Genomic DNA, 14,925 nt, shown 5'->3' with positions numbered 1-14,925 from the left:
TTACTTTCCTTTCACAATGGAAACCAGAGCAGTAGTGGAATAAGTTTAAAAAAAAAGGCAGATGAAAAAGTGACTATGGACAAGCTGATTGGATGGGATTTGAAGGAGTGTGTGGAAAATGCAACCAGGGATCTAGGAAGTCTTATTTTCTGAAATGAGAAATATTAATGCATGATTGTATGACTATGGGAATCATTCAGTAGAGAGGGAAAATTTGATATATAGGAGAGATTGGGAATAACTATAGGGGTAAAGTCTTAAAGTAAGTAAGTATGGGGTTAGTGAGACAGTTAATTTTTTATGTGTCAACTTGCCTAGGCTACAGTGTTCAGGTATGTGGTAAACGTTATTTCGGATGTTTCTGTCAGGGTGCTTTTAGATGAGATTAACGTTTAAATGGGTGGACTTTAAGTAGAGAAGATTGCCCTCCACAATGTGGGTGAGACTCCTTTAATTATTTGATAGCCTAAATAGACAAAAGAGCCAAAGGGAATTCTGCCAGCAGTTGATCTTTGAACCTGAACTGCAACATCAGTTCTTCCCTGATTTCCAGCCCGCTGGCCCATCTGGTAGATTTTGAACTTGTCAACCTCCATGACTGGGGAGCTAATTCCTTAAAATAAATCTTTTCCTCTCTCTTATACATCTTATTGCTTCTGTTTTTCTTTAGAACCCTGACAAATACATGCAGCCTTTGAGAGATATTTCCCCCATTGTACCTGAGGAAAGGTAAAGAGTATGACTACAGATGCAGGTAGTTTTAGTGGCAGAAAGACAAAGCAGCTTCTGTCTGATTACTTCTATCTTCAACAAAATTTTTTTTAAAAATCCTGAAAGTGATGGTGGAAAAGATAATGATGCAACTTTGCAGAGAGAGGAGAAGATGTAGAGAGAGGGAGACCAAATATGTCGAGAAACATTAATATCGTTTTTGGAAAATAATGCATATGTGTTTGAGTTTTGTGGGCCACGAAAATAAAGAGATCATTCAGTAGGCTTTTGTGTTCTCCTTTAGCAACATTGAGTTGCTAGGTACTTACATAGAATAGACAAACGGAGTAAGCGATTAAACCAGGTAGCATTTTGTCATGTAGATCGGGGTCCCCATCCCCTGGGACTTTGACCTGTACCAATCCTTGGCCTGTTAGGAACTGGCCAAAAGGCAGGAGGTGAACAGCGGGTGAGTGAGCATTACCATCTGAGTTACGCCTGCTGCCAGGCTGGGAGGCAAGCCCTAGTTTGAACTGTGCATGTGAGGGATCTACGTTGCATGTGCCTTATGAGAATCTAATGTCTGATGATCTGAGGTGGAACAGTTTCACCCCGAAACCATCCCCCCTACCTGCCCACCCCTGTCCATGGAGAAATTGTCTTCCATGAAAACAATCGCTAGTGCCAAAAAGGCTGGGAACTGCTGATATAGATGAAATAAATTAAGGTCATTTGAAAAAGGATGGTGGAATAGAGGCTCATTGACTCTAAATTTGATAACAATGGTATTGAGAATTTGAGAGGAAGTCTTGAGGAGGTCAGTGGAATGCTAGGGTGAAGGTACTAGAGATAGTGGTTAGAGAATATGATTGGTTTTATGTCCATGTATCAGAGGGCCTTCAGTTTTTGGGATAAGGACCTTGGAAGTAAAAGAAGAGTTGAACGAAAATCACTGGAGCCAAGGAAAACCTCAGTGCTAGGTGACACAAGCATTATTTTAGGACTGGATCAACACACAGATGATTAATAATCCTAACAGGGTCTTCTGACTTTGTTGAAGCTCAGCTCTAACAACTTGACATGGAAAGATTGGCCTTTAGAAAGGCTTCTGGCTTCTGTGAAGTTTATCATCAAGTAGAGAATATGAAATGTTTAAGTCTGAATCCGAAAATAAATAAGAAACTGGAGTTATGCACAAAATTAGGAGCTCATTTGGGTTCCCAGGTAAACAAAAATAACATGAATATATTTTTGTATACCTATCAGGAAGAATCAGTAGAAGTGCTTTAAAAAATAAAAAAAGTTTAGACATACATGAGACTTTATTACTGGATTGGAGGTAGACTATTCATCTTTTTAATGTTCTACAATTCAATATTGAAAGATAGATAGCCAATATGTGATACTTTATTCCAATTGACTTTAAATAGCCTTGCATAAGCCTAAATGGAAAAAGAAAATCTACTGCAACCAGCTGAATGAATAAACTCAACCATGTCTAACTTTTGATTTGTAAAGTGAAAAAAAAAGTTCACTATCTTCCTATCTTTCCCTACCTTATTGATAAAGAATATTAGCTAGAAAATAATGGTTTGTTGTTTTTATAATATCCTATTATTTTATGTCAACTTAAAAGACAAAAAAAATTGTTAAATTGCAGCTAATTTATTGGAAAATTGAACATTTATCAACGAAGAAAAAATAGAAATCTCTAGAAAATGGAAGAATAACTGGCAAATTAATGAACCTGTTTGCACATTTTCTTTGAAAGTTATTTGTTTGCCTAAATAAGAAACTATTCCAACTCTTGGCATCAACCTCCAACTTTCTTCCTTAGCTGCAACCTCCTTAGGAGGGTGCCTTGATAACATCAAGAACTCAACAGAAAAAAAAATATATATATATGTCAAGAATATACTTGTGTGTTTTCCTTTTCTGTAATTAAATTTTGTTTTCATAGTTGTATCTACAAATGGTTTTAAAGAGTCAGATAATTCTACAGGGTTTCTTTTGCAAAACAGTAGTGCTCCTCCTCCTTTTCCACCATTTTCTCTATCACCAGAGGCAATCACTTTGCATTCTCTTAGTTGATTCTTCTAGTGTTTTCTTTCTATGGAAGCTGTTGGTTTAGCTTTCATGTTTCCTAACTCTAAGTATACATATGCATCATTTTGTCCTCTCATCAGTCAAATATAGTTATCTGGATCAAACTTCAGTGGCTCAGCAAACACTATTTAAAGCTTTGACAATTAGTGAACTACTTTTCATCTCCTGCCCAAGAAACTCTTGATTATCATTAGAGTTAATTATTATCATTTTCTGAAGTATTTTTGTCATTAAATTGCAAATTCTCTGCCAGTTGTCTAAATGTACTTCCAGTTTATTAGTTTCTGCAAAAAAAAAAAAAAAAAACCTGGTGAGATTTTTATTGGGATTGTATGGGATCTGTAGATCAATCAGCAGTATTATCATCTTAATAAAATTATGTCTTCTCATTCATGAACATGGGATATCTTTCCATTTCATTGGATTAGATCATCTTTAATTTATTACCATACTACTTTGTGAATTTTTATGTAAAAGCCTGGCACTGCTTTTATTACACTTATTTCTAAGTATTTTGTTCTTTTTGATGTTATGTAAATATAATTATTTAATTTCATTTGCAGATTGTACATGGCTAGAAAATACAAATACAATTGACATTTGTATATTGATCTTATATTCTGAAACCTTGCTGCATTTGTCATTAGTTCTAAATGGTGGTTTTGTGAATTTCTCAGTATATTATACATAGAGGATCATGTTATCTGTGAAGAGAGACATGTTTACTTTTTCCTTTTCTTTCCCAATATCTTTTATTCTTTTAGTTGCTTGTTAAATTGGCTATATCCTCCAGTATCCTTCTACTGTTGAGTAGAAGTGGTAAGAGTAGATATTTTTTATTTGTTTCTGACCTTGAAGAACATTTCGTCTTTAAATATTAAATATAATTTTCACTGTTAAGTTTTTTTGTAAATATTCTTTCAGATTCAAATAATTTTCATCTCTTACAAGGTTTCTGAGATATTTTTATCATGAGTGAATGTTGAATTTTGTGAAATGCTCATGAAAATTTTGTTCCTTATTCTATTAATGTGGTATATTACATTAATTGATTTTCAGATGTTAAATTAACCTTGCATTCCTAGGACAAATCCTGCTTGGTCATGGTATATAATTTTTTCATATGTTGTTGGAGTTTATGTGTTAATATTTTGTTAAGGATTTCTGTTTCTATATTTATGAATATTGGTCCGTTTTCATATAGTTCCCAAGTCCAAAATGGTTTTTAACTAGCTAAAAGATAAAAAAAGAAAAATATTTCTTGGTATGTGAAAACTATATGAAGCTCAAATTTCAGTGTTCATCTATAAAGTTTTATTGAAACACAGCCACATTCATTTACCTATTTTCTATGGCTATATTAACATGTAACAGCAGAGAAGTTGCAACAGAGTAATTATAGGAGAAATTGTAAGACCTCTAAAGCCAAGAATATTTATTACTTAGCCTTTTATAGAAAACATTCGCTAACCTGTAGTATAGATTATCTGTTACCTTTTTCTCTGCTTCTTTGCATCTGCGGTAATTTCTGATTAATAGCTTGATATTGCCAATTTAAAGTATAGAGATTTTGGATAATGGCATCTTTCTCAAAAGAGCATTAAGTTTTAACCTGGAAGGCAATCAATTTGTCAGTGGGTCACCTTTATCACATTTAGATTTGGTTTTGGGCTCTGTTAAGGAAGGTCTGTTGTTTTGTCTTTAGTCTTAGGGCACAGCCCTAACATTACCTAGTTTTTATACTTAGGGTATGTCCTTTTTTAGAGTCTCTACAAAATGTCTGGGGACTCACCAAGTATTCTCTACAATCACTGTGCCTAATTGCCAACCTGTATCCCTCCCAGCACTATGCTGCCTCTGAAATATCTTTTCAACCCTCTAGCTTCTGAGCAGCTTTCTTGGCTTGATCTCCCAGATTCTTGTGCTGTACATATACAGCAGAAAAGCTGGCTCTGAGGGGAAGTTTCACACAGTGTTTTTAAGCTGCTTCTTGTAGGTCCCTCCTTTTTGGAACTCTGCCCACCAAATTCCAGTTGCTTTTACAGATCTGAATTCCCATCTCTGTCGCTTTTACCCAGTGAGACTGCCACTCTGGGCACCGTTTCTCCACACTGTGATCTGGAAAATGCCCATAGGTGAAAGCTGGGATGAACTTGGAGCTCATCTAATGTGCTTCCTTTTTTATGTGTTTCTGTTCCCTAAAGAATCGTAGTCTTATACTCCTGCCCAATATTTTATCCAGCTTTTAGAATTGTTCATAAGGATAGTTAATTCCAATAACAGCCACTTGATCATGACCAGGTCCAGATCAATTAGTTTTCAAAAATAATTTTTATGCCAGATATTCTCTCTCTATATATATATACACATATATATATTAGAAATTATAAACATTAACATTTTAATAAAATTATGTTTTATAAAATTATAAACATTATAAATTCAATGAATTTATAATTTTTATAATTTTATAAACATAAAACATGATTTATATCTATGATCTTACATAAACATATAAAATATATGAAATCATATAGATATAAATCATGTTTTATATGTTTATAAAATTATAAACATTAAAAATTATATATTTATATATGATTTTATATATATATATATATATATATATATATATATATCTTATCCCCATTTTTAAAAATTAGGAAACTGATGGTCAGACAATCTAAGAGAATTTCCTAAAATTAATCCATCTTGTCAATAGAGCTGGAATTGGAACTGAGATTACTTGGGCTCCAAGTTCCACCTACCTAGCCTCTAATAAGTCAGTGTATAAAATCCACACAAGAGTCATTACAATTTTACCCACAATTTTCCATTGGTATTTTTATGCCTTAAAATATTTAGAGGGAGAGAATATTGAAGTCACTGACTGAAATACTGATGTTTGTATAAGGGTTTTTCTCCCTTATTTGCAGATATTTGATAACTGATTGTCTATAAAACAGTAAGTGCTCCTGAGATACCATCATCTCCAGATTTTTTGTTCCTAATATCTTAGGATATTAAGATAATTCTTCTCATTTAGAGGAAATTGATACTACTAAGTAATTCCTTCAATGAATGTGGCAAACTTCCTGTTGACAGAGACCATGTCACCATGACAAAGACATACCAAACCATGCTTTTGGACATGGAATACTCTGCAAATAATAATGAGAAATTTTAAACCCATCAAAATGTAGTCTGACTCTGCAAAATTCACCCTTAACCACAACAACACTAATCTCTAATCCTCCATCTGTCTTAGTATAAAAGGTCAATTATAAACCTACAAACAGTATTCTGAGTTTACCCCAAAGAAATGTTTCCAAAATGCAAAACAAAAAAATTACATAAACAAAAACATGGTGTAAAGTGTGAGAACAGTCTTTAAAATCTGTTGCCTAGTGTCTGTTTCCCTGGTCTATACACATTTTCATGTCCACTAATACCATTTATAGACAATCTTCATTGATGATGATTGCTCACTGAAATTCTGTGCTTTAACATCCCAATTATTATATGAATTTCTTGGATGTAAATTGACTTACCCATGCTACTCCTCTGTCATTTCCCCTCTCCACAAATTTCTCATCAGTTTTTCCTGGCCTTCTCTCCCATTCGAGTTCTTTTATGTGAATCAAAACCATGAAGCTCTATCATTCTAGAGGCCACACATTTAGTACTACACGTTGAGAAGATTCAATCTGACTTAGGAGATAAAGAAAAAGATTAAGAGAATGATACAGGAAAAGCATATGGCCACTGGGCATTTGCAGCAGCACAAGCAATTGCAGACAGTTGTTCAGCAATTTGGGGAAGATCATCAGTTATCTCTGGTGCATGACTGTGAAACTTTTTTCCAATAACGTGCACAGGTGCAGTCTATGCTAAACAGATTAGTCAGTGCCTGGTGACTCTAAGGTCTGAAACATAGGCCAAATTCCACTCTTCCTCACATCAGTGGAAATGTCTTCAAAACAAGCAACACTAAAGAAGTTACAGCTGATAGCCAACTTCTGCTTCCTTAAGGAATTCAATAGAACTAGTCTGTCTGAAGATAAACTCCGGTGATATAATGGTAAGAGAGGCAGAGTTTTTTGTGGCGTTGAAATTCTGCAATAGCATCATGCCACTAACCACAACTGATAAAGAGGAGGTAAATTGAGAAGTAGGTAGGTCCCTGGAACCCACATGCCACCACTGAAAACTATATACAGATCCTTAGCCTATTGCCTTCATCTCCTTTTCTTTTGATCAGGGCTCATGGAGGACCGATTTTGAGGCCAGAGATGGACAAAAGTCTTGCTGCAGGAAAAAGGGAAACAGCCCTTTTCTACATCGTCTATGTCTAATTCCATGTCAGACACACCATTGTGACACTTGGACTTTTGACTTCTGTTTACTTACTTCACAAATGCTATCTAGCTACTTAAGTATTTCTTTTCTTTTAGAGATGGTGTCTTGCTATGTTGCCCAGGCTAGCCTCCACCTCCTGGGCTCAAGTGATCCTCCTGTCGTAGCATTAAGAGTGGCTAGGACTACAGGCACACACCACCATACTTACTGGTTAGCTACTTCCTGAGAAATGAGCATGGAGTACCAAATCAGAGGATAAGAAGGGATCGGATGCTGTATCCCCCCAGAAATGGGGTAACAAAAAAAGCATAAGGCTTGAGTCTGCCTTGAGGGCTTACCGACAGGATGGAAATTTTACATCTCTCATCTTCTTCTCTCATCTTGCTTTTCTCCCTTCCTAATTCGGAGGAAATTTAGAGCATTTGGATTCAGTAGTCCCTCTAGAGAAATGACCAGATGCAAATGCAGACATTGAAGTGCAGACACAGCACTGAGTCGTGACGTGCCAAAAACATTCAAAGGGAGGCAAGCCAAATGTGAAGGAAGAGGGCACTGAAGCAACCAGTTATTCAAGGCAGACACCTGAAATTACCATAAATGTTGTTTTAATAGACAGACTTCTACCATGATTTGCTGCCAGGTACAGCTGAAGTGCATTTTATTCATGTCTGCTACATTTGGTGGGTCCACTATGGGCAAATTTATTGCCACTGTTGGAATTTTAATGCCCATGAGGCTACAAGCCTTGGTCCTGTTTAACAATTCTTCAAAGTGTCCTGTGCAAATCTGAGGTTGAAAATCAGAGTATGAAAGGTTGCTGGGAAAGAATGGGACAACATGTTAATTATAAAAGAGAAAATGCTTCAATTGGGGTTAATTTCTGTAGAAAGAAACCTCAGGGATATTTCAGTTAGCAAGTAGGTTTTACAGGATTCAAATATAGATTGGAGAGATTTTGCAAATACACATTTTCTCATATTTTTGATGATTAAAGACTCCGAATTTTGTTAAAGGAGTGGGACCTTGTTAACTGAACAAAGAATCTCATATTCTTTTTATCCTTCCATATTTCTTTTCTCCTCTGTTGAAAGGACATAGTCCATTCCTTTTTTGTGTGTATTTTCTCCCCAACCCCTCTCTCAGTGGGAAATCCTATCACTGATATTTTTAATTTGCCGGTTTCAGAGCATTTGGATTCAGCAGTGGTATCAGCAGGTCTTTGTGAGAGCAACCTTACTTGTTAAACTTACTCAATTCCTCATATTGCACTGAAGTGGAAATTTTTTAGAAAATGCTTTATCATTTTTCAAGGCAAAATGAAAAATGATAAGCACAGTCTAAATAAAGAAAAATTTGAAAAATATCTGTCTTTTAAGAGTCAGTTATTAATTGAGATCTGGATCAAAATAGGTATAACAATGCCTGGGAGTCCGTTTTCCTTTGGTAGAAATATGGTCCAAGATTTCTGTGGCAGATACACAGGACTCCCTTTTGGAGTTGGGGGACTATGAAAGGAACTGTGAGGCTCCCCTGCTGGGTGGTTTACCTCATTTAAGTCTTACAACTCCCCTGGGAGAAAGACACGCGTAGTCTCGCTGCACGGAGGAGAATGCCTCAGAATTTAAGTTAATTGCTTACAGTGTCTCTGCGGATAAGTTTCAGATGTGCCACTGAAACTCAAATCTGCTTAGGTTCCTTTCACAGCGCTACACTGCCTCAAACGGAGACGTTTTGAGTTGGTCTGATATGCTTTTTCCAGTTCGCAGAAGGGATTGGGAGAAGTTGTTTTTCCTCCAGGCCCATTATGGCGAGTGTAGGAGCAACATCTAGGATTCTCCGTTTGGGTTTCAAATCCGAGGCGGGCACCTCTCTCGGCGTCCTGCCGCTGTCCCAGGCAGCTGGTGCTGGATTCCGCGGCGCTCCGGCAGAAACGAGGAGTCTCCGCCAACTCCGCAGGGAGGATCTCTTCCCAGCCCCCTTGTCTCCCTAAAAAACTCCCAAACCAAAACAATCACAATCTAGACCGTGGGCCTCTGCGGACGGGGCAGAAGAGGGTCGGGGGCAACAAGGCACCTCGGCAGCGCCCTCTGGCGAGAGCAAAGCAAGCAAGTCCCCCGCCCGCGCCCGGCTCCGGTGCCGCCGCCGTCGCCGCGGCGCCCCCGCCAGGCTCTCGGGGTTCACTCTCGGTCTCTCCGTGAGACACAGACGGCAGCTTTCCGAGCGAGCTGGGGACAGGCTGAGGCGGCGCCAGCACAACTGCCGCAGCGCGCCCAGAGAAGACCTGGGCAAGTGGAAAGGCGGCGAAGCCGGAACTCCTTCCCCGAGCCGACGGGCACCTCCGCGCCTCCGCGCGACACCCTTCGCAGCCACTTCGCGGGGCGGGCCAGGACTTGGGGACGCGGCTCAGGAAGAGCCGGGGCGGGCGGCGGCGGGTGACCCGGCGCGAGGGTTGGCGCACTGGGACTGGAGAGGAGTGAGTGGCGGGCTGGGCGGCGGCGGCGGCCGTAGCCGCGGGTGCCTCCCCGCCTCGCTGGTTCGCGGGCAGCACCGCCTCCCGGGCCGCGGCCGCCCGGCCGGGTCCTTTGCGCGTTCCCGGGCCCAGAGCCGGCGCACGATGCGCCCGGCTGCGTTCTGATCGCCGCTGCGCCTCAGCCTCCGCCGCGATGATCCCCCCCGAGCCGCCGCAGCAGCAGCTGCAGCCGCCGCCGCCGCCAGCCCCGCCGAACCATGTGGTGACCACCATCGAGAACCTCCCGGCCGAGGGCAGTGGCGGCGGCGGCGGGAGCCTGTCCGTCTCCTCCCGGGCTGGCGTGCGCCAGAGGATCCGCAAAGTGCTGAACAGGTGAGCCGCGGCGCCGGGCGAGGGCGCGGGGGGCAGGGGCTGCGGGCGCCGGGCTCCGGGTCCTCTCCGTCCCTCGGGTCCTCTGGGACGGGGTCGAGGCCGGGAGAGACTTAGGAGATCGGGCGACAACGCGCTTCGCAGTCTCTGAGAGGCCGCGGCAGCTTTGTCCCGGCGCGGGGAGCCCTGGAGTGGCGGGGCTGCAGCTGGTTCGAGGAGGGAGTTCGGAGAGGTGGGGTTTTTCGTACCTAGCCGCCCCGTGTGTGTCCGCACTCACACCCTCCACACGCGTGACGCCTCACTTTCCTTTCCCACTCGTAACCCGGCTTTGCGCTTGGAGGGTCGGGGGCTGTGGGGACCCGGCCAGGGCGGAGGAGGGAGGCGCGGGGCTGCGGAGATGGCGTGGAAGTCCCGGGCCTCGCACAATCCCCCGCCCCGCCCTGTCCGGCGGCTTCAACCCCTAGCGCCGGGGATGGGGTCGCAGCATCCGCCTAGCGGGCGGAGGGAACCCACTTCTCCAGCCCGACGCTGCAGTCGCCACTCGGACTCTTCCTGGCTGGGAGCAGCGAAGAGGGGGCTAGAGACCTGGAACAGACCCAGGCGAAGTGCAAAACGTTACGGGCAGGGTGTGAGCCGGCGGCGCCGTTATCCCGAAGCGCCCAAGCCGGAGGGGGCGGGCGCCGATCACAGATCTCCAGTGCTGGAATCTGCGTAGTGGATTCAGGACCTGGACGTTTTAGGATGAGGACCTGGGTTGATGTGAAAATGAGGGTACCTCTGGCACCCCTGACTCAAATGTGATGTGAATGGGACTTTTTCTACTTAAGTAACTTGAAATGGTTGATGAGCTGACACATTAAAAAAATTGTATAGGGAATGGGTTTTGTGTTTTTTTATTTGGGTGCGTGGGTGCTTTTCGATGCATCTGTAGGGGTAACACTTCCAGTTGCTCTGTTCGTGCAGGTTCCTGTGTGGCACTGTTTTGGGTAGGCAGAGATTCCCCAACGAATTCACACGGAACTGTCTGGCGCTTAAAGCTCTGGTGGGAGCACAAATTATGTATAGAAATAGACTCTTGAGAAATATTTCTTTTTTTTGGAAGTATAGTTTAATTTAGTTATATCAAATCCCGAACCATTCAAGAATCCTTGGTGAAGAATTAATGCGTGTGTTAATTTATTTGTGAGTACTTCTGTAGGTTTCCATTTATTATCAAACAAGAAGAAATTCACTCTGAGGGGAGGCACGAGTTGGTAATAGAACTAAGTCTTTGATTTGTAGCTGAGAATACCGCCTTCCAAAAGATAAAGCAGAATAAATCAAGAAGACGCTGGCTCAGTACATATTATGTGAGCTTTGTGTATTTTATGAATACCTGGGGGTTTTTCTTTTTTTGAACTGCAAATACCTTGTCATTGGCTGTTTAAATTTTTAAACAATATATTTTTAATTATTTTTTCTCATCAAACTAGAAAAAATTGATGCAATAATTTCTCTGTGCTGAATTTTATGATTGAATAGGTTATTTCTTGATATGTAATGAATCAGAGTTTAGAAAAGAAAGGATCACTGAGGTAGGAGTGAGGGATACCTTGGCCAGTAGCTAGACAAGTGGCTTACAGCAGAGCCATTTATCCTCTTGGTCTCGTTTCTTCTTGTAAATTATGCTTAATAATACAGTACCTGTCTTACTTCCCTACCATGATTTTGAGAATTAGATAATGCTGAAGAAAACACTTGGGAAAGTATAAAGATCTACATGAATTAATTTATTCAATTCACTTTTGTTTTCTAAGGTAAGTCTAGGATAAACATAGGCAAATGAAGTTGAAGTCATGGTATGTTACGGGTAGAGCCTTGTGTTTCATTAAGCTGTAAGTGATCTGTGACATGACTTGTACTAGTCCCAATGTATAGAGGAGGAACTTATACTTACGTTGGGTTGATGGCCTTTCATCTCAGATACAACCATGAATGGAACCCTAGGGTTGCAACCTTTAGACTTAAACTAAAACAATTATTTATTTATTTGTCTTTCAAAGTTATTCATAATTTTCAGTATAATATTTTGTATTGAGTAACTGGCTTTTCCTTATCCTTAAAGGATAAGAAGAAAATATTTCTTTCACGAAAGAACATTTTTAGTAAGGAAATTGAAAACAAATCTGAACAAGTTTCAAAATCTCAATGACATAATTTATTTAGAATGCTGGTGGGCTTGGCTTTTGTGTCATAATTATGTCAATGAGAGCCTTAATAGTGGCTGTGGAGGGATTTGGCTGTAGGTAAAAGTAAGAGTATGGGGGAGAGTGAATTTTTGAGATTCTGCATAGTGCTTGCATGTGGTTCCCCTCTGCTTTGTACCATCGTGATTGTTGGACTGGTTAGTAATGGATATCAGGCAGGCCCATTGGGGCCTAATCATAGCATCTTTGTTAATTTTCTAAGATCTCACGATCTGCTTACTTTCTCCTTTTTTGCTTCCTTCTTTTCTTCTTCCTCCTTCCTGAATAATTCACCCACATTGCCCTATCCACTCATTGTCTTCAGTTGTCTTTCCTCTATCCTTGTCATGCAACAACTTAGCTTTTAGCAGAAAGTGGTTCCAAATTGGAAGCTACGAGCCAATGTAAAAAATATCCCTCCAACTTTTGGCATGCAAATATATGGTTAGCAGCATTCTATTGCTGTGAGCTGGTAGGGCTAGTCTCTTCAGTGACTGAAATGGAGGGCTGTACCACCATCAGCTCTTAGCATCCCTCTCGGCCAAAGGGGTAACGCTGAGATACAGAATGGTGCAATGGGATGAGAAATATTAGACTGTGAGCAAGGGAAACCTGGTGAATTGCCTGCCATTGATACAGTCTACAGCAACAGCTGACAACTCAGAGGAAGAATTGCAAACACATATACTATCTATATCCTGTCTACCAGGGAGAGTTAAAGAGAGAATTGCTCATCAATAATTAAAGGTAGTTCTTGCTCTCAGGAAGTTTATGGTGAAATATAGTGTTATCTTAATAAAATCTGCCTTACATTATTCTGCATCATTTTATTTCCTTAGTATACTCCACAGCATCTCCCCTTACTTTAAAGGTTTGTCGAGTTGAATTGTTGCATTTTGGACACGACAATTGGGGCATTTCATTGGTTGACTACTCCCTTTCTGTGAAGCAGTTAGATTAGAATATAATTGTATTCAAGACCTGGTGAAAGTAGGGGTACTAGATAATTTTTAAAATAATTAATGGGACATGTCACATTTTTTCCTTTGGTATACTCAGAATTGTTTTGGCAAAGAGATGCCAGAAATACATGATAATTTAAATGCTGGGATAATTACTACTCTTTTAATATTCAAAGTTGTGAAACAATCAATGTATTGATTCAAACAAGGAAAAAATAAGGCAAAGCCTTCTTCATATTCCCTCCCTCCCTCCCTTCCTGCTTGAACATAGATTCAATCAGCAGAATTTCACAAGAACCCTTCCTTCTTTCCCTCCCTCCCTCCCTCCCTCCCTCCCTCCCTTCCTCCCTCCTTCCCTCCCTACCTGCCTGCCTGCCTGCAGGATCTTGCTCTGTTGCCCAGGCTGGAGTGCAGTGGCATGATCACAACTTATTGCAGCCTGGCCTTCCTGGGCTCAAGCAATTCTCCCATCTCAGCCTCCCAAGTAGCGGAGAATACAGGTGCATACCACCATGCCTGGCTATTTTTAAAATTAAAAAAAAAATTTAGTAGAAACAAAATCTCATTCTGTTTCCCAGGCTGGCCTCAAACTCCTGGCCTCAAGTGACCCTCCTACTTTGGCCTCCCAAAGTGCTTGAATTGCAGGCGTGAGCCAATGTGCATCGCCTTCACTTATTTCTTAGCATAGTATAGTATATATTATCCTGCCACAGGGAAGCAGAAAACAGCAAAAAGAAAATACTTCAAGGGCAACCGTTGATGACCCTCTCAAAGAAACTGCTGATCAGGTAGATTTCTTAGACACATAAGAAGTGGATACTGTCCTACATATTAAAGTACCTGAAGATTTTCTACTTTAACTGATTTCTTAATGAAATGTTTTTGAGAAATGAGTGATAGCTTGTTTTGTGTTTTGCGTATGTATGCTTTTATTTATCTTTTCCCACTTGAGTATTATTTTCAGTTGTTAACAGAAATATCTGTGAATTTCTAGTTTTGATACACTTTCTTCCCATTAAGACATATGGTGGGTTGTCTCAAATTATAAAGGGGTTTCCTTATTGAATCTTACGTTGGGAATGTTTAATCATTACAATGGAATGGCTACTGTCTCTGAGTCATCCATTCATTTGATTTATAATGAACTGATTACCAACTTACATTTAGATCTATTTTCTTTAGATTTATTTTTAAATTTCTGAAAACTTTTTGAAATGTAAACCAAAGATCATTAAGGATATACATAGAAGAGTTTGAAGTTAGCCTACATAAAATCCATGTCTAAATAGGAAACTCACCATGTAAAATGGGCAATATGTGTACACAGTCTTTCTGAGTCATTATATAAGGTGAACAGAACATCATGAACCAATGGATATGACTGAACTCTAGGTATTGCATACAGTTGGTGGAAACATATAATTTAGATGATCCTTTCTTATCAGTGAGAAGGCTTTTGTTAAGAAATTAATGGTGAAGCTCTTCCTCAAGCTGCTCCTTCTGACACATGTCAAAATGAGAAGAGGAAGATCAGCTACTAATGAGGTTGATTGATACAAAATATTCACGTGGAACTGGGTGGTATGATTAAAAACAGACTTTTCTAAGATCAGTAGTAAATAATGGATGACTGAAAGATACATTTATTTTTAACTAAAATGACAAAATTATAAAAATAAAAGATCATCCCAGTATACTTGTATTTATGCACAGTACTTAGAAA

At 40.2% G+C, this 14,925-nt stretch overlaps 1 protein-coding gene across 1 annotated transcript in view; it reads left to right on the top strand.

Annotated features, from left to right (window-relative positions):
• The first annotated feature begins 9,327 nt into the window (after positions 1-9,327).
• SLC35F1 (solute carrier family 35 member F1) overlaps positions 9,328-14,925 on the top strand; it is a 416,242-nt gene continuing 410,644 nt past the window's right edge. The window contains exon 1 of the mRNA XM_017541082.2: positions 9,328-10,018. Coding sequence (XP_017396571.1) covers positions 9,840-10,018 — 179 coding nt within the window. The 5' untranslated portion in view covers positions 9,328-9,839. The remainder of the gene's footprint in view (positions 10,019-14,925) is intronic.

Source organism: Cebus imitator, unplaced genomic scaffold, assembly GCF_001604975.1.
Source record: "Cebus imitator isolate Cc_AM_T3 unplaced genomic scaffold, Cebus_imitator-1.0 Scaffold130, whole genome shotgun sequence".
NCBI lineage: Eukaryota > Metazoa > Chordata > Mammalia > Primates > Cebidae > Cebus > Cebus imitator.
The sequence above is the reverse complement of the archived record's forward strand: the minus strand, read 5'-3'. Positions and strand labels throughout refer to the sequence as shown.